The 25,303-nt window shown below is 40.1% G+C and overlaps 1 protein-coding gene across 8 annotated transcripts; it reads right to left on the minus strand.

Annotated features, from left to right (window-relative positions):
* Positions 1 to 1,404: 1,404 nt before the first annotated feature.
* ACOT9 (acyl-CoA thioesterase 9) lies at positions 1,405 to 24,803 on the minus strand. 8 transcript variants are annotated; one of them, XM_014960272.1, is made up of 16 exons: positions 24,779 to 24,803; positions 23,992 to 24,083; positions 21,834 to 21,860; positions 18,872 to 18,917; positions 15,102 to 15,272; positions 14,979 to 15,016; positions 12,789 to 12,872; positions 12,092 to 12,195; positions 10,915 to 10,988; positions 8,914 to 8,981; positions 7,838 to 7,949; positions 6,639 to 6,729; positions 6,082 to 6,167; positions 5,181 to 5,268; positions 4,846 to 4,996; positions 1,405 to 4,589 (listed from the first exon to the last, which is right to left on the minus strand). In XM_014960272.1, exons 1-16 carry the CDS (start codon positions 24,799 to 24,801, stop codon positions 4,531 to 4,533), a joined length of 1,314 nt encoding a protein of 437 aa, XP_014815758.1. In that variant the 5' UTR covers positions 24,802 to 24,803; the 3' UTR covers positions 1,405 to 4,530. The 8 variants fall into 8 exon arrangements, with proteins under 8 accessions (XP_014815758.1, XP_014815759.1, XP_014815760.1 ...); XM_014960273.1 differs by lacking the exons at positions 21,834 to 21,860; positions 24,779 to 24,803; XM_014960274.1 differs by lacking the exons at positions 23,992 to 24,083; positions 24,779 to 24,803 and having other exon boundaries at positions 21,824 to 21,851.
* Positions 24,804 to 25,303: the final 500 nt, after the last annotated feature.

The raw sequence follows: 25,303 nt of genomic DNA on the forward strand, positions 1-25,303 counted from the left end.
TAAACAGGAGTCTGACCTGTGTGAAGCACGGGTACCTTATTAATTATTTGAGGATGTTCTTGTGAAATACATGTTTTCCCTTGTTTTGATGCTTGCTTTTCCCAAAGTTTACTTCTCTTAGCATCTCAGGCTTAGATTCGTGACTTTTGCTATGGATAGATTACTTAATTTCTGGAAAAATCTTGTCAGCTCGGTCACATTCTCAGAGCTACAGGTAGAAAAGAGGCACTTCTTATGGTATGTTCCTCTCTAGTTCAGAGGTGGCAGCAGCAAACCCGAATGCCAGAAACAACTTACAGTTGCTGAATTAGATTTCCAGTCTGTCCAAAGCTGGAAAACATTTTTAAACTACTAAGAACATATCCTGCACTACATAAATCAGTACAACTGCACTGAAAAAAATACGGTTACCTCAGGTCATGTGGTTCAAGAGCTGAACCAGTAATTTTTTCCATGCTTGTATTTGTACTGTACAGGCTGATAAGATCAATCCATTTCACAGGGCCTGAATTTTTTCCCTGGCCCTACACTGTTAATAGATGTACCTTGTGGTTAGTGCCCTGCGCTGCTCCACTCGGTAACAGCGGCTCCTAGTTTGAAGGGAGTAAGTGTCAACTTTCCCAAGATTAGTATTGACATGGCCTGTGACCAGAGAGACTCTTGTGGCTCATGTACATGAATTTCTGCTTTCAAGGGAAAAGAACATCTCCATGTAAGACATACTTCATACTTGTGTGCGCTGGAGGTCTCTTTCCTAAGAATATCTTCTCTCGCTCCTTCCCACCTCTCCATCTTTTTAACACGGTGTCCTAGAGTCTGTGCACCTGAAGTCAGTGTCAGCCCTTCACCAGGCTACAGAGAAGGCTTTTTCCCTGCTGCAGTCCAGCACAGCTTCATTACTCCTGGTTGGATCCCTCCAACACACTTCCCTGTCCCCCACCACCCCATGCAGTTCCCTTCCCCATAGGCAGGCACTGCCGTACAGCGCTGCAGGGCTAGAGCAGCAGCTGTGTTCTCACCAGTTTTCTAGAGCTCAGTGAGTATTTAACACCTTTCCTCAGTACTCGCTGCAGACAGAAAGCAGAGGAGGCTGCTGAAGTTTTACTCAGCTCCGACACAAAGAACACCCAAGCACATCCCTGGAGCAGGGGGAAGCCCAGCCAGAGCGAGCAGAACTCCATCAAGCCCCAGTCCCTGTGAGGCCTGAGGGAAGGAGGAGCTCCTGATCACATCCAGAGGGGAGGGAGGCACCATGGGATGGCCAAACGCCAATGGCTGTGCTGTGCTGCTCCAGCCCGCGGGAGCTCAGAGACCAGAGGGCAGCACACAGAGAGGCAGCTGCTCACATCACTAGGCTGTTCATCAGCCACAGAGTTGAAGAAGGGCTACCAGAAGCTGTCACAGTAAGTTTGAATAAGTAATGTTAATTTTATTTTATTTTTTTTTAAAACACAGAAAAATAAAAACATTTGAATCAAAGTGCTTCTTTGGGCAGTGAACTCAGCCAGTTCCACAAAAATGGAGTTCGGATGTATATTTAAGATCCCTTCCAACCCAAACCATTCTACATTCTATGAAAAATCTCCTTTTATATCACCATTATCTACTGAGAGGGTTAGGGGAGGCAATCCAGCTACCACAGGCTTCCTCTTCCTCGCTGCATTCCAAGATGCGATGGGCACAGAAACATTTACTTCCCACTCCAGAGCTGCAGCCAATTACACAGGTAAGTTCACTATAAATAAAAAGATTTCATACCAATACCTTTTGGCTTGTGTGGTAATGGTCAGTCACAGCAGTGACAGGCTGGTTATTAAGCTACAGTATAAACTCAAGATTGTTTACTACATTAAAATATTTTAATACTGAATGTGAGATCTGAGAAGTTCTCTCTCACACACAAAGGTATACAGCAATGTGCATAAATAACACCCTTGACAAAGATACATTTAGGCTATTATCAGAGAGGACTAGATCTTTCTGTTTATTACTATATATATTTTATACCTTTTACATATGTATATATATATACACACATTCTGTATGACTGTACATACATCTCTATAACTACTGTGATTGTGGTATATGATTAAGTTATTGTGAACTTTGGAAACACACTAATTCTTCTAAGCATCATCGTTACTTGTGGGATTTGCTTTCTCCACTGTGTCCAGAGGTGTTGACGTCATGCCTTGCTCTGTATTACCTCTTTTTCTCCTCCCCAGTCCCTTCCTGAAGGCTGAATTTTAAAATGATGATAAATTCCTATTTAAATGCAGCTGAAAAGACAGTAGAGGAAGAACTTGGTGCTCCCTTAACTTACAAAGGTCATACAAAAGCGACCCAGGTAGGACCACTGGGTCAACGATAAAAAACCACACAGAGTGAGGAGCAGTACATAGTTCTGAAATAGATCCCTCCACTTCCCACCTTCCTACTCATTTTTCAACAGCCAGCAGTGACCCGTGCAGCGAGGGAAGAAGGAGCTGGGATAGAATTTCAGTTCTTTGTGTGGTCAGTCAAGTCCATTCAGCTTCTCGAGAGTTTTAAGGAGGAGAAAACCAGAAAATACCATACATATCCATGGTATCATAACCACTACATAAAAAAGCCATAACATCATAGAGTTGAAGCAGCACTGGCGTGTGGCTGAAGAGAGAAACCTCTCTCAGAGAGAGAAATAGACCTTACTATCACTGCAATGCATTAATCTGATCCAACTGGGCAACATCCCCATGCCTCCACTGGGAAGCTCTCTAGCTTAGAAACACAGGCAACCAAATCCCAGGAAGGCACGGCTGGCTGTTGTGCTGGTTATTACGGTGCTCACTCTCCTCACAGGAACAGCATCAGCTCTTCAGAGCCATAAACTTCATGCTGTCCTAGCACCAAAGGAAGCTGGTCCCAATTGTGAATTTCTCAAAACTTTCTTACTCAAAAATAAAATTTCAACACATTGCTTTATTTTATCAACCTGTCATCTGTGCTGATTCACATAATTTCTACTTGCTGCTTCCTGATTTCAAAATATTTTAAACCCAGCAGGGAAGCCGGAGTCTTTTGTGCACTATAAGACATCATGTTTCATCAGTTTAACCTATGACTGACCCTAACTACTCCTCTTTGGGTGTCTTGATCAGGCAGGGTATCAGTCTTGATTTGAAGGTACCAGAGGTCCAGTTTTGTGCTTGTGACTAATCACCCTCACTGCTAAAAGCTGATGCCTCCCACCCACTCACCTTCCTAATTTCAGGATGTTGGGCTTTACCTGCCAGATACTGGAGATCATTAAAACTTTCTCCACTACATCAGACGCACTTCAGAATCAAGTACTTCTTTTCCTGTTACTTGCATGCTACAGTTACGTCCAGCGTGGTGTCCCCTCTGCTGGGGAACTACTCTATTTACAGGTAAACTTGACAACCATGAAAGCTGTGCAACACTCGTATTTCGTTACAGTTTACCAAGGAACCAGACAAATCCAGTTGAGGATGTTGTCCTGTAGCTGTACCACCCCTCAGTGGGATAAAAATCCTCCCACCATTCAGCAGCAGACTTGGAAGCTGCTCAACACAGATTCTCTGGACCCCTAACTCCAGCATCAAAGATAACCATTACCATTTGAGAAGCATTTCACCTTTCCTGCTCCCAGTCCCTAACAGACCAAAATGTTCTGCTCTATAATGCCGTTTCCCAGTCTCACCAGTCAGATGGTGAGATCTCTACAAGCCATTCACTAAGGAACTCAGAGTTACATCCCAAAGAACTGCCAAAGTTAGAAGAAGCTGGCAAGGACTGGCTTCACGCAAACAGAATGCCAGAAGAGACTATCTGGCCACCTCATTTCATTGCAAAAACAGTTTCCTCCCAAGGGAATATGAAACCATCCAAAACAGAAGCTGTAACAACCTTGTAAAATCCCAGCTGATGGGAAACACCTGCTTTACATTGAGCACACACTAGTAACTTCTGAGCTTATGTTGCTGCCCAGATGCATGTGCCCTTGTTAAAAAAAAAAATAAGACCCTAAACCTAATTTACACAAGAACATTATGTCAAACGGCTTCATCTTTCATCTGTACATACAACATGTCTGTTGTATGTATCTACTTATTGCACCTATTTTTCTGATAGAACCTCTATCCCTTATCAGGGAAACACAAAGAACTACAGGAAAGAAGGCAGATGGTGACAAGACAGTGAAGGTCATAATGAGATCTCTCAAAGCAGATAAAGAGAAGCTATCTAAAGCTTAAGATGGTATTTTTTTCAGCCTTTTTTCCTAGCATCAGCATGTAAAAATAGATTTCAACAAAGCCTAGTAGCAGAGAATAAAAAAATCCAAATATATGCAAATACATAAATAGCACTGAAAAAGATACTTTTTGAAGTGGGGTTTGGTTTGGGGTGGGTTTTTGTTTGTTTTGGGTTTTTTTAAGTATTGCAAACACCTGTCTGTTAGCCATCCCTGATGACAGCTCTTTCCAAGACAGCATGCTGCTACGCTGCTGATGCAGCATCCAGTGCGTGTCAGATTTCTTTCATGGTTGCAGCAAAGTGTCGCTTCCCATCTAAATACAGCATGGACTCTGAAATAAGATGGAGGAAAAAAAAAGAGAACCACATCAGTAACTTAGCATCAATGCTGGGCAACTACACAGAAGGGTAAGAATAAGCAGCAATCCACGCTGTCATTAAAGCATAAAATAAATGTGGTTTGCCATGAAGTCCTGCTAAATTATTCAAATGCCAATAGTTCACCTATTAAAACATCCAATGTTTCAACAGAAAGCGAGCCATCTTGTTTACAGAGTTATGATGACAATGCATTAATTGGATACTTGCCTCCATAAGTTTTAGGAACAACCTGTGGGACTTCATTTTCTGATACAAATGTGAAATGGAAGATATTGGTTGTCTGGTGCTCCCTGGTATCTGCATCATAAACCTCACTGTGTACTCGAACCTGGATGTAGTTTTTTTCTGTGTAACAGACCTGCATAATCAAGATAAGAGCTATAGTTCGTAATTTATCACTGGTGCTGAAAAACTGTGACAGACTTGGACTGTTTAACAAGAAAAGTCACACACTGTCACAATGCACTGCTTGTTATCAGCGATTAACAGTGACTACAGCAAAGATCAGTTCTTCTCCTTTTCAAAAAGACATCAACTCTTACCTGTGCAGAGAGCAGTAGTAAGGATCCAACCTCAACTGGCCTCTGGAACATGATATCGTCAACAGATACAATAAAAGGTCTGGAACCCCTGAGCAAAGAAGAGAGAAATTTATTCTGAAGAACAACAAGGGTGTTTGGAAAAATTTAAAATATTTCACTACCAGCATTTTAATGAAGGGTAGCTAGAAAATAGACTTGTCTCTTAAACACAGGCCACGAAAGTGTTAAAGAATTATGTCACTGATCATGATAAAAATAACTGGAAGAAACCTCTCACATGCGTAAAAATACACACTCTCTAAGGACATGGTATTGCATCATTGCTGTATCTTATGACTTAGACTTGCTAGGCAATCTTCATGCCATCATCAATTAGGCCTCAGTTTTCCAAGCACTATCATAAAACACTTCTCTTTCTCTCAGGCTATGCATGCTCCTCTAAACTTATGCACAGCTCTTTGCTGGGTGATGACCTCAGTCACGCTTTCTAAGCACAAACAGTTACAAGAAGAAGGTCAGAAACCATTCCTCTTGTGTACAGAATGAAGACACCTAATATTTATTTGACAGAATGTCTATTTTACATGGTTAGAAAGAAAACGTATCTTCAAAAGTCAATCTCAATAGCTTGGTAAGATAAAAGAAAAATAAAAAGGATGAATTTTCTATCTTGACATGTAATGCTTAAAATCCAAGCCCCAAGGAGCAGGGTGCAAATCTTTTTGTAAAAACAACAGATACTCTAAGTAAAACAGTGCTGTGCACTAATAGTGCAAGATTCTACTAGACACCTAAGTCTTTTCTACTCAGATTGTCATTAGGTTGGTTAGTCTGGCTTCCCAGTCTACACATAATCCAGAGCACTGTGCACATATATAAATATTGCAGGTCTACAACTCACCCATAGCTGCAAGCAGTTGCCCATCCCAGTTCAAACGCCTTTCTCATAAGAAAACCCCCAAAGATCCTATTGAAGATGTTCCGTTCCTGTATGTAGAAACAAAAATCAAACTGCTATATTACATATATTCTTTTCAAAGCATTGTGCCAAAGCCTGTGCTTCAATTCACAGTATTTAATAGAACTGCCAGCACCTGAATGCATAAAAAAAACACTACTGAAATACATATGCAAATGTCCAAAAGGCTGAGGCAACTTTATGAGCTCATCAGACTCATTTGACAACAAAAGACAAAAACTCAAAAGCTCAGAAGCTCAACTTAAACACTTTGCAAAGGAATTTCTTTACACAAAATAGTCTGGTAAGAAAACAAGGTAATTAAAGCCTTCTGTTTTGTAGTGGCAATCCACACAGATAATAGAAAAAACAGCAAAAGAAAGTAAAATCTAAATACAATGCAAGGACTGCAGAACCAAAATAAAATAATGGATTGACTAGTCTTACAAGACAATTCACAAGTAACTGTTTCTGTAATTCATTAATACTTTTCAAAATACCTGAGGATGGCAAATCTGTAGGCCTTTTAGCTTTGCATCTTCCATCCACACTGAATTGGGCGGTAACTTACGACTCCGGAAACTTACTGTCCTTTGGAAGAGACAACACACTTTATAGCCCACATTAGCAGAATTCAGCAAGTCAAAAATGCCCAAACAGCAAATACAGACACACACTAAAAAAAAACACCCACACAAACCAGAAATGCTATCACTAAAAGATGTTCCAACTGACCTTGAAGCCTTATCCCAAGTGATACTTTGATTTGTTATTGCAATAAGCCTACACTCCTAATCTTTCAAAAAACATCTGCTAACGTTCAAGCTTATGTGAATGAAAAAACTTAAGAAAGGTAGATGAAAGAAAAGATAAATCACAACCTCAAAGTACAGACCTTGCCAGAAAACCTTACACTGTTTTAAGTTGTAATATGAATTAAAAGTACACAATGAGCTAACAGAGTAATTCAACATCAAACATGCAGACGGTTTGAGGCTTTCAAATCCAGACAGAGGGTGTAGAAAATACATCTGCTAATTTTAAGGGAAGACACATCTGACTTTGGTAAACAGCTTTGAAAATAACAATTGCATAATGTAAGTTAAAGAAGTTATAAATTATCCACAAACACAACATTGGACTAATGTCATGAGGTATTGTTCTACCACCATTGGCACTGGAAAATTGCACACAAATCTCAAGCATAAGAGAAGTACACCAACACCAGTCTCTCTCAAACAACATTGTCAGATACTATATTTAAAACAAATTGCAAGATTATGTGGCCAAAATATGGCAAATTCCTGCCCTCGAAGTTTTTTTCTAGGTATTATGGCAGAAAACTCTTAGACTGGGCAAGTCACATGGATGCTAAACCATTCCCTTATTTGGTTAAACATCATTAACCTTTCTCCTCAAGATTTTATATAACAGCTTGCTCAGAAGCTCTTTGTACTAACTCTGTCACTTTCACCACACTTAACACTCTTGAATGACAGAAGACTCTTTTAAGAGGTGTAGACCTCATTAAATTTTGTACCTGCGTTTCAAATAAAACTCCCCAGAGTTTAAATTGCAAAATGGGAGAAGAAAAAGTGTGCGCTTATTCCAGACTACCCTCTTACGAGCAATCACTCAAAAGGCACACTCCTTCTCCCTCTGCTAAGATCTCAGGTCTCCTCCCCGCTCCCCTTCTTGCCTTGTGTCCAATGTATTAAGGAATAGGTCATGAACAATGTTTCTTTCTTCTGCAGTGGGAGCCATTTTGAGTAAGGAGGCTGTGCTGAAATCAATCCTCTTCACCTTGTTCACTAAACATTAAAAAAAAAAATCATATTATAGTTCAAAGGAAAATAAAAAAAAAAGGTTTGGTTCTGGAGATTTCAACCTGGAATCAGCTCTTTCCTTTTTTCTTTCCCCCCTCTATAAGTTAAAAGCTGTAACTTCACAGCTCCATAGATTCAAAGAAAAATTTGGCCTTTAGAACTGACTTCATTAAGGAAAAAATAATGCAGAAGTTCACTGTTACCTCACCCATGTGATGAGGACCTTTTATACATGCACTATGCTACCCACCACCATCCTACAGAAAACTTAAGTACTCCCCTCAAAGTACAGAAAAACATATCAAACAAAACCCCTGCACAATAAACAATCTTCTTCAGGTTCTGTCAATGGTACAAGAATGCAAATTTATGACAGAATTCATTACCATAGGCCACAATGACTAACACTTTAGCTTAAAAAAAAAAAATATGTTCAGTTTATTCAGTATTTAATGTGTCTCTAATTTTCTGCTTTAAAATTCCAGCTTGAAACAGAAGAAGCTGAAGCCACACACTCCTTCCCTTGCTCTCCCCATTTCTTATATGTTTGAGTTTCTTTCCAAAAAGAACTTGGGCCCCCAGAGAGGTGAGGAGCTGTGATGCACCCAGCAGACCCACCACGGGGGCAATCAGTCAGGCAGAGCATTAGGGAAGGCTGTGCTGCACCCAGATCGGAGGTGGAGCGAGCATCCTGGAAACAGAGAAGTCATGGTGGGCTGCAGAGCACATCAGGAGTACCCTTGTCTGTCACTTTAGCCAGAGCGTTTCTAAGAATGCAATAGCAGGCTTTTAAACTCTCTTACACTACTGATGCATGAGACCGAACAAAAATCTGATTTTAAACAAATTAGGAGCATTTCTAAGCAGCAGAACTTCTGAAGTCTGCTTCCTCCCAGCTGGTAAGTTGAACCTGAGGCAGACGGACATACTACCAGGAAGTATGACATACATTCCCCTTGCTTGAAGATTTCCTCTTCCTCAGGGGTCTCAGGAATGAGTGGATTAACAAATGCTGGCCTAGGGACAGGAATTTAATTTAAGTTACAAACATCACAAGAATTTGTCCTGTCAATATGTTATAACAGTCTTCCATTTTTGCTTACGTACATGTTACAAGAGAAAAAGCCACACACTTCAGGTTATGTGGCAGCTGCCAAGAGAATATCATGTTAACTTTAACTCTGAAAAGGCAGTTAAGTATAACTGAGAAAGAATAATCAATGTATCTATGCTTCTATGGACACAGTTTTAGCTCTTTAAGATTATAATGAAGATTACTCGAGCAGAAAGCTGCTTAGAAACTCAACAAATGAAGATGTGATGATCTAGGATAGTCAGAAAGAGATAGACAAAATTTGAAAGGTATCATTCCTCCCGGGATAGAACGTGCACAGTGCTGTAGCTAGCAAGTGTTCTTTTAATCTACACGTTCCCATGACACCCTTATCAACAGCCAAAAGCTGTTTACCACATGCACTACTTATCAAAGATGATATGAGGCCGCCTTGAGTACAAATTTGTATGTTTATTTTACTGCACAAATAAGTTTACTCTAACCTAATTATATAACACTTAATTATTTCTTTTTACAAGGCAAGGCAAATGCTTATTTTCATGAGCCATTCTTCTCCATGATTTCCAATTCTTATTTTTCCAATTCTTATTTTTGCTGAACGGTTCACCTCTAGCCCAAGCCTTTGCTTGGGCTGGTGACACAAGGCATGCAAAGAGGCCCTTTCGCTTGCGACAAACTGCTCTTTCCTGGTTTGCTAAAGCTTTGGATTTTGGAGACACACCAGTTCCTTCTCCATCATCAAGCTCATTCTCCCTCCCCTCAGCTCAGCTCACATCTACACCAGCTCTCCTGCCCAAGACCCCAGCTGCTGAGATGCAAATTTGCTGTGGTCCAAAAGCCACAAAACCATGTTTCTGTGGCACTATAACCAACCTAACATACCCTTTATCCCTCTATAACATTTTTACCTCACATAGAATAAATACCATGCTTATATGGACACACCACTTCCACTTGTGCCCAGCTGGCTTGAAGAACAGCCACTGAAGTTTGTATCTATCTACGCAAGTTCATATAGGCTTATCCTCAGTCAATCTGGTAGCGTATAATTAATGGGAACCAGAAATATAAGCATTTTTTTTAATGTACAGTATGTTAAGGGTTCTAAAAAAATCTTGTCAATCTGAATGAAAGAAACATAATAACAACTTCTATCATCAGGACTAAATGATTATGCCAAGCAAAACCCCAGCATTAAACATATACCTCTTCATTAAATACAGGCAATTATTTAAACTAATTAGAAACAGAAAATTGTTTACTACTTTTGCAGGCTATACAAGAGTGCTGAAGCCACATAAATCAAAACTGAAACTAAGCAGCCTGTTATCTTAATGACTAAGGATTTACAGAGAGAGTGAAATCAGAAAAATAAGAAACTTAATTTTTAGTTCTCTGAGAACACATTACTTACTTAACCAAGTTTTGGGTTGAGTTATTCTGATGACACCTACCATGTGTCTACTAGGGAATTAATGGCATTATTCACTCAAAGGCTATTTAACCATTGAGACTCAACCTTTTCGGTTTTTTTAGGGCAAGAAAGCAATTCATTCTAACAACTGTTGTAGAACACAGGCCAGTTTTTAGCCAAGTCATTCACTTTTATGTTCATCAGGCCAGTTATTCAAATACAAGGAAAATCTCTTAAAGAAAAAGGTTAGAACCCAGCAATTCCCAGTATCATCTGACAGCTGAAATCAATGCTCAGAAGTTTGCCCCAAAAAAAGTAACTCCTGCCAGCAGAAAAGATCAACTGTGTGACTTATTTAACATCTACACTACATGGTTTCTACACACACAGAGCAAGCTGCCGTGTTTGCTATTTTTACCATAGCAGGAGTCTGAAGATTATTTTTCTGTCCTACAAATTACCGTTTATTTTCTGGATCCCGGGCCACCATGACAAAAGTTGCATCTAGCACGGGGCTGTAATCACCATCATGTAGCTAAGAGAGACAGGAAACAATTATATTTTTAAACTCTAAAATTGTAAAATGTGCTCAGCAAGCTATTCGGTTGACATCAATTATGCCATCACGCTATTAATGCTGCTTACTTTCACTTTCTGTCACTCCTTCCAAGAACTCTCACAATTGGTCAAAAAAGGAAATAACACAAATTAAAACTCCAGTGTCAGGAATTCTGCAACGTAAACAGTAAGCAGAGAATGCTTATCAACTACTAGTTTCAGCTGTGGGGCAGGAGGAAATCAATACAGGCCCTTTATTCTGAGAAATGCCAAAACAACAATCTGTTGTCAAAACCAAATTGCTGCTAAAGCCAGCACCAGGAGGAGTTCAGAAAAGGTGTAATATTATCTGCTATGTCAGAGACCTTACTTACTAAGACAAACTGAATCAAAAAATATTTACCTGTCTATCTGAATTATAGCTCCTAATACCACTTAGGTGTTTAAAGCATACCTTTGTTACTCTAAATAACGAAAATATTGATTTAATGTTTCAGTTCACTTATCAACCGACAGTAAATATTCAGTAGAAATATTAAGGAATTCTTAATTCAATTACTTATATTCCTTCTGCTTCCTGCACAGTGTAGCCTGGTTACACCCTTCATTTAATTTATTTTCTATTATTTAGTATTTAAAAACTTATTACAATAATTATGATACACAGTAGAAAAGATGAACACAGGAGATACAATACTGAATCTGAATACCAATATTAACATTCATAAATGTATAAAATGCACAGATATAAGGAAAATAAAGTTTTTCAAAAGCAGGGAGAAACTTCTTTAAGAAAATACAGAGCACAGCCACCTATTTTTTCTATAGGAATACCATGTTCCAATTTAATTACAAGATACTGGTTAAGAAATATGCACATCTTATAGAAAAATGAGCAAGAGTATCTTGCAGCACCTGGACTATTGAAAGTCATCTTTGTCTTGAAACCCAGGGCTGTTTCAAGCCCTTCAAACCAGTTGTTCTAGAAAATATAATTTAGACTGCTAATATCATCATCCTGAATTCACCTCAAAGCACCTCATGACTGTCATAGGATGGAGGGAAGTCACAGGAACTAACCTGCAGCATGTGCATCTTCACTTCCATTGAGGTCCTTCCAACCCAAGAAACGTTGCCTGTGAATTTGATATCACAGTCTGGATAGATAATCTTCTTGCACAAATCTGAACGACAAACGTTAGAGGTTACTGGAGACACCTAATATAAGAAAGGCTGGATTCTCTAAGATCTTTTTCTGTTCTGTAAGTGGAAACACACACAAAGACAACCCAGAAAAGACAGCTGTTGCAGTGGATGACACTGCCAATCTGCAGTTTCTGCCTTATCAGACTTCTAAAGCCAGAACAGGAGGACACAGTAGGCATACAAGTGGCAGACAGATAGCAGACCCACAGAGGTGGTTAGCAGAACACGAGACACAAGTAAGGTCCAGCTCCACAAGAACAAACTCTGTTCCACAATGAAGCTAAGAAACTCATGTGCCAAAATAAAACCAAACACTGAAGTGCAGGAAGCATGAAAGTCATATTTTGACATGAAGGGAAATATGAAATGCTGAAAAGCATCTACAAAATCCTCTTCCCTTCTGCCTTCAACAAAAGCCACCATAATCAGAGTTCAAAGCCAAAACAAGATGAAGTGAACCATACAGGAGAGGGAAGAAGGCATCCTCAGTAACAACCACAGGAAGGCAGTAGCTGCTGAAAGAGTAAGACAAACAGATGAAACCATTTCTACTGATCAAATTGCCACTTACTGATTTTATCCACCAGAGCTGTAACTATTGATAAGGGAGACCTTGGCTGCATTTCCTGCTTGGTGTGAGTGTAGCAAATTAGAACTGTGGAGAAACCAAAAACGAGAGTCAGCTCTCAGTTGTCCCATACTTTAACAAAAACATTAGCAGAGCAGATCAAAGCCATCTTTGTGAAGCATGAAAAGTACCTACAGAACTAAAGTATCATGTTGTAGGAGTGCACACAACTTCCACATTTTCATGTATGTAACTCACAGGACTGCTGTAAAGAAAACAGTGATTCAACAGCTGTCTCAGCTATAACCATATTTACTTACTACAAAGATAAATTTAGCTGAGCACTTTAAATCAACCCATTGCTTCTCTGCTTCCAAACCCACTTAACCTATTCCCTTTACCCCTACAGCCCACTGTCTCAGATCCTCTCTACCTCCTGTTTTGATTTCATGCAGGTGTCCAGGAATACATGCTATCTGGGGACCTATTTTCAAACACTGATTCCTTTAAAGACGTGCAGATTAGATAAACTGTGCCTTACAGGCTTGAAAGCATAGTCAAAGGTATTTATCACACTGTAATTACTACTAGCCAAACCACTGTTTAAATTAATTAGCTCTGCTCAGAAGAGCACATTCAAGTAAACAGACTCTTTAGATTAACACAAGGCTGCAAAGACCCTTTTCTAGTACTCAGTGATTTTCACTCAACACAGATTTCCATAATCAAAAGTTTCTGCTCAATGAGAGAAGGAAGATCTCTGTCTTCCAGGTAATCTGAGATTTTTTTCCCCTAAAATTACTGAAGTCACAATTCCAAAAACCGTTACACTTATCAAGTCATGCCATCAATATGATTAGTAAGAGTCTGAATGGGATTTATCAGAATCCTATTGCCAAAGACAAAATACAAGTCAATCAGACCTTTATGTAGTAAATATGATGCTGAGATGACAGGAGGACAAAACAGTACATTTTCCTGTGAAAACTGCTGACCACCATCCTGAATATTGTGTAATTGGGACAGAATCTTGATTGACCCAAACCAACACATCCCCAGTGGAAGTGACTGAAGCCCAGTATGACTACAAACAAGGAACAGAGAGGAAAAACCCAAGATCTTCACAAATTTCCAGGGAAAATAAGCAAGGCACAGAATGAAAAACAGGCCCATCTCATTTACTAATGGAGGGTAGCCAATAGTTATAAGTCTCCTTTCCTAATACAGGACAGGTACTGAAGCCACAATCTTCCACATGCCAGAAAGAAACATAAATCATCTTGCTATTTTGTCTCTCCTTGACAGAAAGGTGACTTGTATTTACTTGTTTCTCTGCCTCTGTCTGTTTTGTCCATCTGGACTCACAGAATGTCTTTCTTTTCTACCAAAAACCTGTTCCTTTCAGAACTTCCTCTTAATTATTATTTGTCCAAAACACCCCTCAAAATGCTCCCTATCAGCTACAGAACTTTGACGAAGAAGGAAGTCACCTGGTGACATTTTAAGAGACAAGCATCTCCACGTTATTATTAACAGCCTAGCAATTATTTTAGCTGCAAAACAAAAGTCAAAGATCTTGAACTTCTAAAGATCATGAATAAATGAAAAGGAGAAAAAAAAAATTAAGAAAGCCAACATATTAAATACCTGAGTTGTTTCTACCCTTAACATCAATTCAGTGACAAAACCCAAGAACCTACACCAGGTGTTTTTCATTTGTTCTCAATGGACAAATTCTGTTCTTTCCAGCATAAACTCTCTTTTCCCCAAAGGAAAGATTAAAAATATTTGCCACTCACTATCTGTTAGGTTTTACATGTTGCTTTTTGGGGGATTTTTAAGAAAAAAAAAAATAATTTGTTTTAATTTGAAATAGCACTCTGATTTAACACTCAACACAGATTCATAACCTAGGATCATTTCTCAGTATATTATTCTTGTAGCTGGTCCTTTACAAAATTGGCAGAGACCAGAAGCTGAAGCTGAGCAATTTTGCTTCTGTCCGTTCTTTATCATCCTTCTTCCTCTTTCAGCACCAGTATCTTTTCTTCTTTTCCTTCCCCTTCAAGACAGTGTATTGACATGATTCTCCCTCTGAGGTGGTATTACATTATACCAAACACCACTCACCAGCACTCAAACTCACTCTGTCTGCATTACTTGTGCATTCCTTACAAGAGCATAGATACATACCTCCTAAACTGTCAAGATCTTCAAGGATCCTTCCAAACCTGTAAGATACAGGGGAGTTTGACAATTAACTACCTACATCCACAGTAAATGAAAGTTAACACTTTCCTGTGTGTGCTTTCTTACCTTACACTGTTGTGTACATTCAGATACTTTTCTCTTATTTCAGGTTGACTTCCTAGAGGCAGAATAACTTCCAAGTAGCTATCTTTCATTCTTCTAGGAGGGAGATCTTCCTGCCGTTTTGCCAGTAAAGTATGAAGAGCTTTTCTTTCTTGCATTGCTTGCACGTGATCCCTGGTAAAAAAGAAAACCCAGCACGCTGCCTGGAGCATGACAACAGAACTGCAAACACTAGCTAAAAGATGTCACACTGAAGATCATCAAAATGAAAACAAAAAAAGTAGTGAAAATAGCAAGACCCAGTAAGCGTGCCTTGAAAAGAAAGTGAAATGTACACAATCTAAGCAAGACTACTGCAGAAAAGTTTTAAATAGTTTTGTGTACGTGTAGCAAGCACTAAAGAGATTAATCAAATTTATCTAATTCTGAACGCTATCAAAATGGTTCCCCTTGAAAAAAACAAATCAGACATAATTTGACATATGAGATTTTGTGCATGTTCATGTCTTCCATAGCTACTGTATCACAACTCTTCCTACAGTGCCAATTTTAAAGGACTGTCAACTTACAATCCCTCTCAAGAAGTAAAGCAGCTGTATGGTGCTGGTTAGCACGAAACAGAGAGAACTCATCTGCTAGGACTTGCTATCATCCACAGGTGACTTCTCCTACATCAGTTCATAAAGCATACACTAGGTCAGCAAACTAAAAGAAAGGGAAGATTAATCTATTTCACTTCCTCTTCCTACCTAGTTGTCTTACAACTATACAGGAAAGCTATGGAAACAAACAAAACAGGAAAGGGAGCACTACCCCTTCAAAGCTGCTTTTCCAGCACCACCAATTCAGTTACAACTCTCAGAAGGGAGGAAGGGCCACCCTATTGTCACTTTTTTTCCTCATCTACCATATTGGTTCCTTGCATAAGTATCTCCACAATAGAACAACCCTGCCCAACGTTTGTCCTTACTTGTTCCTGCCAAGTTCCCTCCCCTGAAAAGTGCAACCTGACTGAACAAAGCAACTACTTCCTAACATCCCTAGAACCAGTAACAAAGCATTAAAAACCAAAGGGTTAAACATGCAATGGTTTCAGTATAAAGCCAAAGAGTATGCAAAATTATTAATCTATTTCATAGTGCAAGAGAAGGCATAAAACACAGCGTAACTGAAACTTGTGGATATGTGCCATTCATCCAGTACTGCGTGCTGTGTTGCTGACATCTGAATTGTGATGGTTAACAAAACCAATTTAAAAAAAAAAAAGAAAAAGAAAACAATAAAAAGAACCTTTTCACCAAAAAGAAAATTTGTTTTAAGTTTTGACTTGGGATGAATTCTGAGTATTAGCCATTTAAGATGAAGATTTTTGTGGCTTGAGTTTTATTTTTGGGAGAGGAGAGGTACAAAGCAGTCTCACTTCAACATATTTATATTCTCTCTTTTCTTTTTTACAATTTACGGGGAAATACAAATAATCCATGATCAAAGACAGTAAAAAGTCTAGCTGTCTAGCAGAAAATTCCAGTTATTTGTTTGTTTGTTTTAAATATGAAGTATGGTTTACCTCATATGGGCAACATGAATACTGCAGAGTTCAGAGAAAATAGAAAGATAACAACTCCTCCAGAGTGTTACTGTTTGAAGTTATGCCACTGCATAGAAATGGAATATACTAGATGAGTAAGGAAAGATGCAATCTCCAAGATGATGCACCTTTATACTTTTAAAAATATTTTCTTCCAATATCTTTCAGTGAAAGGTTTAAGAGAAATTAATCAGAGAGTAAATCAGAAATTTATCTACAAACACACAGAAACCAAACAATAGAAATTCAACTATAGTCTGTTTTCACCAGTCTCATCCTGGCTCCGAGGTCAGCAGCAGAACTCTTCTTGACTTCAGCTTCAGAATGTACTCTTCATTATACAGAAATACTGGGCTCAAGGCAATAATGCTTTTCAACATATAAATACTGTTACACACTGCAGTACCAGTCATACAGTAGCAATACTTAATCTGAGTATTAACTAGTGCCTGCCCTAAACATTCTGAGAAGTTACATTACTTATTTCTGAAATAGCCACAACTCTACCCAGACTACAACTAGCACTAAACAGGTTAACAATTTTAGTTACCATTTAACTACAAAACCAGAATAAATATATAAGTAAGATATTTCTTTCTAATACAAAATAGCACTGGCCTTTACAAGAGAAATTATGAACCAAAGGTTCCTTTTAGCAAAATTAATGGCTAAAGGCATTTCTCAAAATGCATCTCTCCCCTCTCCCAGCAATCCAGATTTATGCACATCAGTCCTCCCTAGTTCCCATTTTGGGACCCCTATCAAGCTATTCTCTTAGATTTGTCCTCTACAGTCATTCCATGGTCTAATTCAATTAAAGTAGTGGCTGTACAGTTTCCACATGTATCAACTCTTTGTCATTCCATTTTAAAAGTGGAATCTCAAAGGCTATGTGATCCATGTCCTCCAAACTTCCCCATATTAAGCCCGTCGTTCTCAAGCACTCCCAGCTATGGGCTTCCCAGCTCTGCTTCTTCATGGTAGTTGAAGTATACAGTACTCTACAAACTATTCCTGCTGTATTTTACACAGCACAAGAGACGTACCTATCTAAGAAAAACACTGCTGTGCTGATCCTGGCTACAGTCTGCTCTGCTTCCAGGGTGGGGACAGTGGAGGAAAACAAACACATGGAAGATCAGGCTTGACCAGAGCCCTCTCAAATCTTGATCTTCAGGTGGTATTTCCATATGGTGTGCTTCCTCCCCAGCCATTCTGGGCTGCAGGAAAGCTTCTTTTTAAAATTGATTTCTAGAGCCCTTTTCAGCTGATCTACAAAAAATTTCAAGGCCCCTCATGCTTAGATATGAGTACTACTAAGCATAAATCAGCTTCCCAGATTCAAACATTTTCCTTAGCGTGCCTATAATCCTGTTCAGACAAACCTAGTCAGAAGGCCTAGACACACCAGACACTCCACTCAGACAAGCCTCTCCCTTTCCTCATCAGTGCACAAAGTGTGAAACAAGAGCTCAGCAAACACAGCCATAAGAAAATCAACAAGCAATACGATAAATATGAGACCAACCAAAGAGCAATAAGTCATTTCCCCAGACTGCTATACTGACTTATTCAGAATTGTTAACAGTAGGGAATTACAGTCAAGTCTGTTTTATTCAATGTAAAGGAGGGGGAGGAAGGTAACTAGCATACAACATCAATGATTTAAGCTGTATGTAAATTAACCTAAAATTAATTTACAGCAGAGAAAAGAAATGCCCAAGATGTTCCTGAGTAAGAAGACACGAGACCTCAAGCTGACCATCGTCCAAAGTGACATGGGTGCTGCCAGGCCATTCGCAATGCAGCCTGCTTCAATGCTGAACCAGCTCAGTTGCCTCTGAACCCAGCCCAGGACAAATCCACCAACAGATAAATCAAAAGGTAACAGCAACATAACATTTCCATTCAGATTCTACAGCTCCTAAACTTCCATCAGATTCAAAGCTAGTGTGAAATTCTTGTAAGCATCAAGATCGCATATTTTGTTCTTTTGGTGCTAAAGATCTTCTGCCAGCGAAATCTCAGAAGTCTGTGATCCACAAAGTAACAATTCAGAAACCTTGTTAGTGGATTAACTGGATCTTTTTTCATCCCCAGTCAGTAAGCTAACATCCACTACCGCAACCTTGAGCTCTCTCTGGGTTTCACAAATAAAGTAAAATATATTTAATATACACTGTACCTCCAGTTGGTTGATGCTCCCACTATATCCCTCAATCTGCTCCGCACTGAAAAGAAAAATAAAATCAAAGCAAATCAAGCTTAGTTCTGCAAGTGATAAACATGAGGTTGCCTGGTGCTGAAAGGCACAATCCTCATCCCAGAACAGGAAAATTAAGCAAATTCATGCAAATAGCAGCCCGGAAACAAAAGTTTGGCCGAATTCACTGATGCTGTTAGTAGGCATATCACAATGATGGGTTGAGTAACATGATTCTGTAGCTTATTGTGTACAGCCAATAAAGAATGCATCTCGAGTGTTTGTTAATGCAATCAAACACCTGCAATGCTAATTAGCAACTGAAAGAAAGAGCTGATCAAGATCAGATTGAGGAATTTTGATGTGAAAATAATCTGAGCCTAAACACAAAGTATTGAGATAACACAGATCAGAAAGTCATGAAAGAACATAAAAAGGAAGAGTACAGCTGGGAGACAGGGAATGAGGAGAGTACTTGTTAATTAGTCCCACCCATGAAGGGCAGGTAAGGTCAGCAGACTGGCTGTTGCCTGCAGGGTTTGGTAGCCTACTTTAGCAACCTCCAAGAACACAGTGTTAAGACACGGAAGACAGGACTATAAAATTGCTTCCAGTGCTGTTTCCACTATCAGAGTTAACACCAGCTCTGTGCAAGTTTTTCCTAATTTTCAAGAATAAGCTGCATAAGCAGTTTTTCTGCTCTTTCCTCAGAGGAGGCAATATATTAAGTGTGCTACAGTCCCACCAAATCTATCAAACTACTCCATCACTGTTAGGCAGATGAACGTATGCTATTTCAACAGATCTGAAAACAAGCAGCGACAATTCCCACTCTCAGAACAGAAGAAAGTTCAGAGTTGTATAGCAGGGATTCCTTGCGTATTTACAAAGATTGTTATACAAGGGGGCTCAAATATTAGGACAAAATACTTAGGGATACATCAAGGAAAGGCTACCAAAAAAAAAAAATCCAAAATCTTACGGTGAAACAGAAAGAGGGCTGATGGTGACTCACGAACTGATCCTTTTTACTTTTAGATTATTAGACATCATCTGGCTTGGAAGTTAAATGCCCAGTCAAGAGTATTTATAGTGATCAGCCAGCAAGCTGTGCTCTGAAGCCTGGAGTAACCAGAGCCTGATTTCCTAGGTATTTAAAACACACACCCCTCTCAGCCAGATCCACCCAAGTCCTCCACCACCTCTAACCTCCCTTTCTTGTTCCTTCCCCTGCAAGACCCTCAACTCCCATCCCTACACCCCCAGCCTGCTTCTGTTTTGCCTGCCCTCCAGACAAGCACCAGCATGAGCTGTGGTTATCCTGGAGCTTCACAAGGCTGACTGCCAGCCAGCACACAGATCCCAGTTACTCACCGACTGCCAGCAACACCATGGTCTGTGGCTGACCCCAGCACTAGCTCTGGCACCTTAATGAACCTCTGATTCTGAAGTCAATTTTCACACAGTTTGTGAAAATACAATTCTCTTTGAAATTTGTGCTCATCTATTTTGGCTGACATCAAGCAACGAGATTCTGGAAGAAGAGGGGGGCAAGAAGACAGGCAGACAAAGACACAAACAGATTGCTTAGGCCTCATTTCTTTAGGAAATCAGGTTAAAAACACGATTTGAAATTAGAAGAGTTCCACTACTAATTCTAAGAACAAAAAAATTTCAGCAGAAGTAATTGGTTTAAAATCTTAGAGTTGATTTTTTTTTTAATCATTTTTCCTTAAGAAGCAGAATAGGTACTACTTGTTTACAGAATAGGTACTACTGTCCTGTTACTCACACTCCACCTGTGAAGCTGCCATAGCATGCATTAGATCAATACAGTGTTAGCAGAAACACTGTTACAGCTTCTAGAACACAAAACCTCAATTTTTCAACAGTGTGCAGACTGTGCTGGGATGGAGGGGGAATAAACAGCACTTTCACTTTGTTTAAACAAAGTTCATCTTCCTTTTCAACTCTAAAGAGGTAAAAAGCAGTGAAAAAAAATCTCAGGTCCAAACCTGCAAACACATATATATGCTGTTAGTCCCATTTAACACTTTTGATTTCAAGTTTAGGCATACAAGTAAATATTTGCCAGGCTGAGACCACATGACTTTTATTTTAACAATAACAGGGACAGAGTGTAAAAGTGTTTCTAATTTGTTGCTAAGCTAAACCTAGTCCATTTTACAGGCTCATAAGTACATAGTTTTTCTTTTTTTTTTTTCCCCTGGGAAAAATATTGGTCTTCTAGATATTGGTTATCTTACAACAGAAATTTAAGTAAGTAATTAGGTGTAAAAATCCATAAATTCTTTCCCCTTCTTATCTGGCAAATGCCTTAGAGGTGCAAAACAATTACCCATCACTATCATGTTGCGTATTTCACAGTATCTCCTAAACTGTGGTAAATGGATCATTAATGCCAGAGCAGCAGGGTCTGAGTTTATTTGCACTGTGCTGTGGCTAAGGACATGAGGGAAGCTGGACAAGGCCACTGCATTCATCTCTGCTGATGAGATCCATGCTCCCTTGTGCTGGTGCCTCCCCAGGCTGTATCCAGGGTCAGGCAGACCACTAGGATGTACTTTACCACCTGTTTTGGTATAAAGTTTGGTCCGGACTCCAGTGAAAAAATGCAGATTCAAATGTTGAAAATGAAGCTAAGTACTGCAGGAGTTGTAAGAGATTTTGTATCCCACAAGCCTCTTAGAAACGTGTTATCCAGCACACCACCAGAAATACAGTGTGCTGACAGAGATCCAGTACAACAGTATTACCACAAATAAGATCAGAGCCAGTCACTGAAGGCAAAGAGGCTTTAAGCAAGTCAACAGAGAATAACAAAATTTCATTTTTCATGAACGCTGAAGTAAGGAAAAACAGTAGCTGAGTAAGTTTAGCATTATAGCAAATATTAAAATATGTACAGATTACCACAACACACCATTATTCACATGAATGGGTAAGTGTCCTGTGGAGCAGAAAACACAGGTTAGATTAACAAGTAAAAGAAACAATGCAGATTACATCTCTTAAGGGCTTACCTGATTATGCTACCTGCTTGACTACCATTTACACTCATGTTCCTTAGTTTTAGTAAGCAACTACAGGCAACCTGTCCTTGCCTGAGTTACAGTGAGTATCTTTGTGTTTTCAATTGAGTTAGGCGACTGTTTCCTTCAAAGCCAACTTTCCAGTTCCTGTCTACTGCCTCCACATAGTATCTGTTGCAGTGTAATTCCAACCCGTTTTTCAAACTTAGTGCTACCAGGTACTGCTGACAAACACTACTAACTTTGGAAAGAATATCTGGAGCATTTTTAAGGAAGCGGGATGAGAGTTATCTCAGAGGAAACTTCCAAAGTCCTGCTTGGTGTAGCCTTTGGAAGAACCGTGGAAGAAGAGGCCAGCAGGTCAAGTGAGGTGATTCTGCCCCTCTGCTCCACTCTTGTGAGACCCCACCTGGAGTACTGTATCCAGCTCTGTAGCCCTCAGCACAGGAAAGACAAGGACCTGTTGGAGCAGATCCAGAGGAGGCCACAAAAACAATCAGAGGGCTGGAACACCTCTTCTACGAGGACAAGCTGAGAGAGCTGGAGCCTGAAGAAGCGAAGGCTCTGGGGAGACCTTATTGAGGCTTAAAGGGGGCCTACAGGAAAGATGGGGACAAACTTTTTAGCAGGGCCTGTTGCGATAGGACAAGGGGTAACATTTTTAAACTAAAAGAGGGTAGATTCAGATTAGATACAAGGAAGACAATTTTTACACTGAGGGTGGTGAAACATTGGCACGGAGAGCCCAGAGAGGTGGTAGATGACCCATCCCTGGAAACATTCAAGATCAGGTTGGACAGGCTCTCAGCAGCCTGATCTAGATGAAGATGTCTCTGCTCATTGCAGGGGAGGTTGGACTAGATGTCCCTTTCAACCCAAACTATTCTATGAGTCTAAGTGAGCGCATTCACAGCAGGGATCCAAAATTGGGAGGAGGCATGTGAACAGCTAGTAAGAGTAAGCATTTGGTGTTTTGTGAAAGCATGGATACCAAACTAAAGGAAACTAGTTTACATATCAGGAAAAGTTTGTATAACATTTTTTAAACATTAAAATTTTGGAACCGAATCTCAAATATTTACAGTTATTATAGTCCAAAAAGTATTAGTATTCCTCAAAAACAAATCAGAGGCAAGCCCATGATGGCCTCACTGTTTTACTATTTTTACTGGCCTTCTAGGTGGTATCACTATGAAATATCCAAATAAAAAAGCAGGGTAATATTTGCAAGCATGCAGTAGTCTGTATCCTTGCTTCTCTCTTTTAATCTCCCAAATTACTACTTATTAACAATTATGAAAAAAGTTCTCTAAAAACCAATAACCCTAATTTTCTCTTGTACTGGATAACGTGGGGTTTCTATTTAGAGAACAAAGGGAAAAAGAAAATGTCAGAAACAAGCAGAACTCCACGAAGGAATTATTTGTACCTGGATCCTCCTCCCCTGTTCTCAGTACATGGGATTAGAATGTAAGAAAACTTTTTTTAAAAGCTTCTGTAAAAGGAACATTATAGTTTATTACTATTAGAGTGCTAAAACAATCTTTCAACACAAAGCTCTATTGACAAGAGTGTTTTCATGAGGTAATGCTGCTGATCTGATTAAAAGATTTCTCTAAGTTTGCAAAATTAACAGTACTGAACACAATAAAAGTTCTGTAAAACATTATTTCCACACAGTTCCTCTATTTCTTGGCCATTCCCTCCAGTCACTGTAGTACCTATCTGTATTATGTTGACTTTCTATCTATAGCCAACTTGAGAAGTAGTTGTCCCTCTAGGAAAGACTCACACACTTTCCTAAGACTAAAGAACCAGATGAGCCCCTCAAACCAGGCAATCTGCAGCTTCAATGATTACGCATATTTGTTGCCATTAATCTCCAAACACATACAGTGATTTTCTGCTACTTCCTAAACACACTACCAGCTAACAGTCAAGGGCATGTCCATTATCCAAACCATATTAACACATGAAGGGCCACCACCTGAAAGAATAAACTCCACAGAAACATTTCTAAATCTTCTAAGGTACAGCCAAGTTTTTTACCTTCAGACATGTCAGGAAGCATTGAGGAGCCACTTGTCCCTGAAGTGAGTGTCCTAGCCAGAACTGAAGGAAGCTTCCTCATGGTACACAACCTATAGGCAGAGCGGAAGAATTTAGAGAATTTAGTGTCATTAAACACAAAAATAACTTGGGATTTATTTTGTCAATGGCACTGATTACTTCAGAAACCCTACTCCCTTTTAGCCTGACTTTCAGAACCAGATACAATCAGTACATGAGAACAAGCTAGATGAAATTCCAACTGATACCTGTCCTTATCTGAAAACAGGAAGGAAGAATGGCTCTCTGGCAGTAACTGTTCTCTTCGCTGACTATTCAGATGCCCTGGGACAACCAGCTTAGGCCAAACACCAGCTTTTACTCTGCAGACAACCTAAAACAGACAGGGTCTGTGCGCACCTATGAAATCATCCATGATCCTAACCACACAGTTTTCCTGCACTTGGCTAGCGTGCAAGATATGGTGGAAGATGGAATATCTCAGGAAGGGCCTCCAACACAGTCGCAGCCATCTAAACCTGGTCTTCTCCTCCATGGCTTAGCACTGCTGCAACTCAGAACAAGCCTAAAGTGCAGGATATAACCTGTTTAGCCGTTCAGCAAGAAGGGACAATCGTGAAAGCCTTCAGAGAACATAATCCGCCCAGCAATTCTGCAAGTGTTCAACCAGGGAGTAGGCAGTGCAACTCCTCCAGGCAAACAAAACTGTGGCAACACAAAAACACACCAAGGATTAGCAGGACTAAAACCCCTCGTGATAGCTCACAATGCTATCCTGAGAAGGCACATGGGCTGCCTATCCCTTCATTTTCTTCAGCTGAGGCAGGTGTTTCGCCTGAAAAGAAGAAAAAGAGGGAAGTCCCCAGGCACCAGTGAGAAGTAGGGCCATGTACACATCTCTCTCTATATATGTGCTCCTCATGTACAGATCTACGTGTATATATCATGTACACACAAGCCTCCTCTGCCTGCAGGTATACCAGGATTAGCTGAGAGCAAAAGGGGACACAAAAAAATCCCACCCTGAGACGCCAACAGAGTCTCTCCTTACCAGAGACGACAAGAACGGTAATGGTGACAACTCTCTCTAACCGGTGCAGCCCCTGGACTCACCTCGCGTCTGAGGGCCCTGCCAGCACCCGACCCCCCGCTCAGCCCCGCCCGCGCCCCCGCAGGGCCTCCCCAAGCCCGCGGCCGTGCCCAGGCGCCCAGCGAGGCGCCAGCCGCTCCCCACACGGAGGGGCCGCCGCTGACAGGGCCGGGCGCCACGGCCCCCAGCCGCGCTGCGGGA

This window comes from Calidris pugnax, unplaced genomic scaffold, assembly GCF_001431845.1.
Source record: "Calidris pugnax isolate Ruff unplaced genomic scaffold, ASM143184v1 scaffold188, whole genome shotgun sequence".
NCBI classification, from domain to species: domain Eukaryota; kingdom Metazoa; phylum Chordata; class Aves; order Charadriiformes; family Scolopacidae; genus Calidris; species Calidris pugnax.

What these genes read in the sequence shown, in the direction of transcription:
- ACOT9 (XM_014960272.1), bottom strand. Translation starts at nt 24,801, where the DNA reads ATGTGCCTTCTCAGGATAGCATT. An exon ending in AATGTACACAACAGTGTAAG is followed by an intron (nt 15,017 to 15,101) that starts GTAAGAAAGCAC and finishes TGTATCTTACAG; the next exon opens with GTTTGGAAGGATCCTTGAAG. An exon ending in GCAACTGCTTGCAGCTATGG is followed by an intron (nt 5,269 to 6,081) that starts GTGAGTTGTAGA and finishes TTCTTTGCTCAG; the next exon opens with GGGTTCCAGACCTTTTATTG.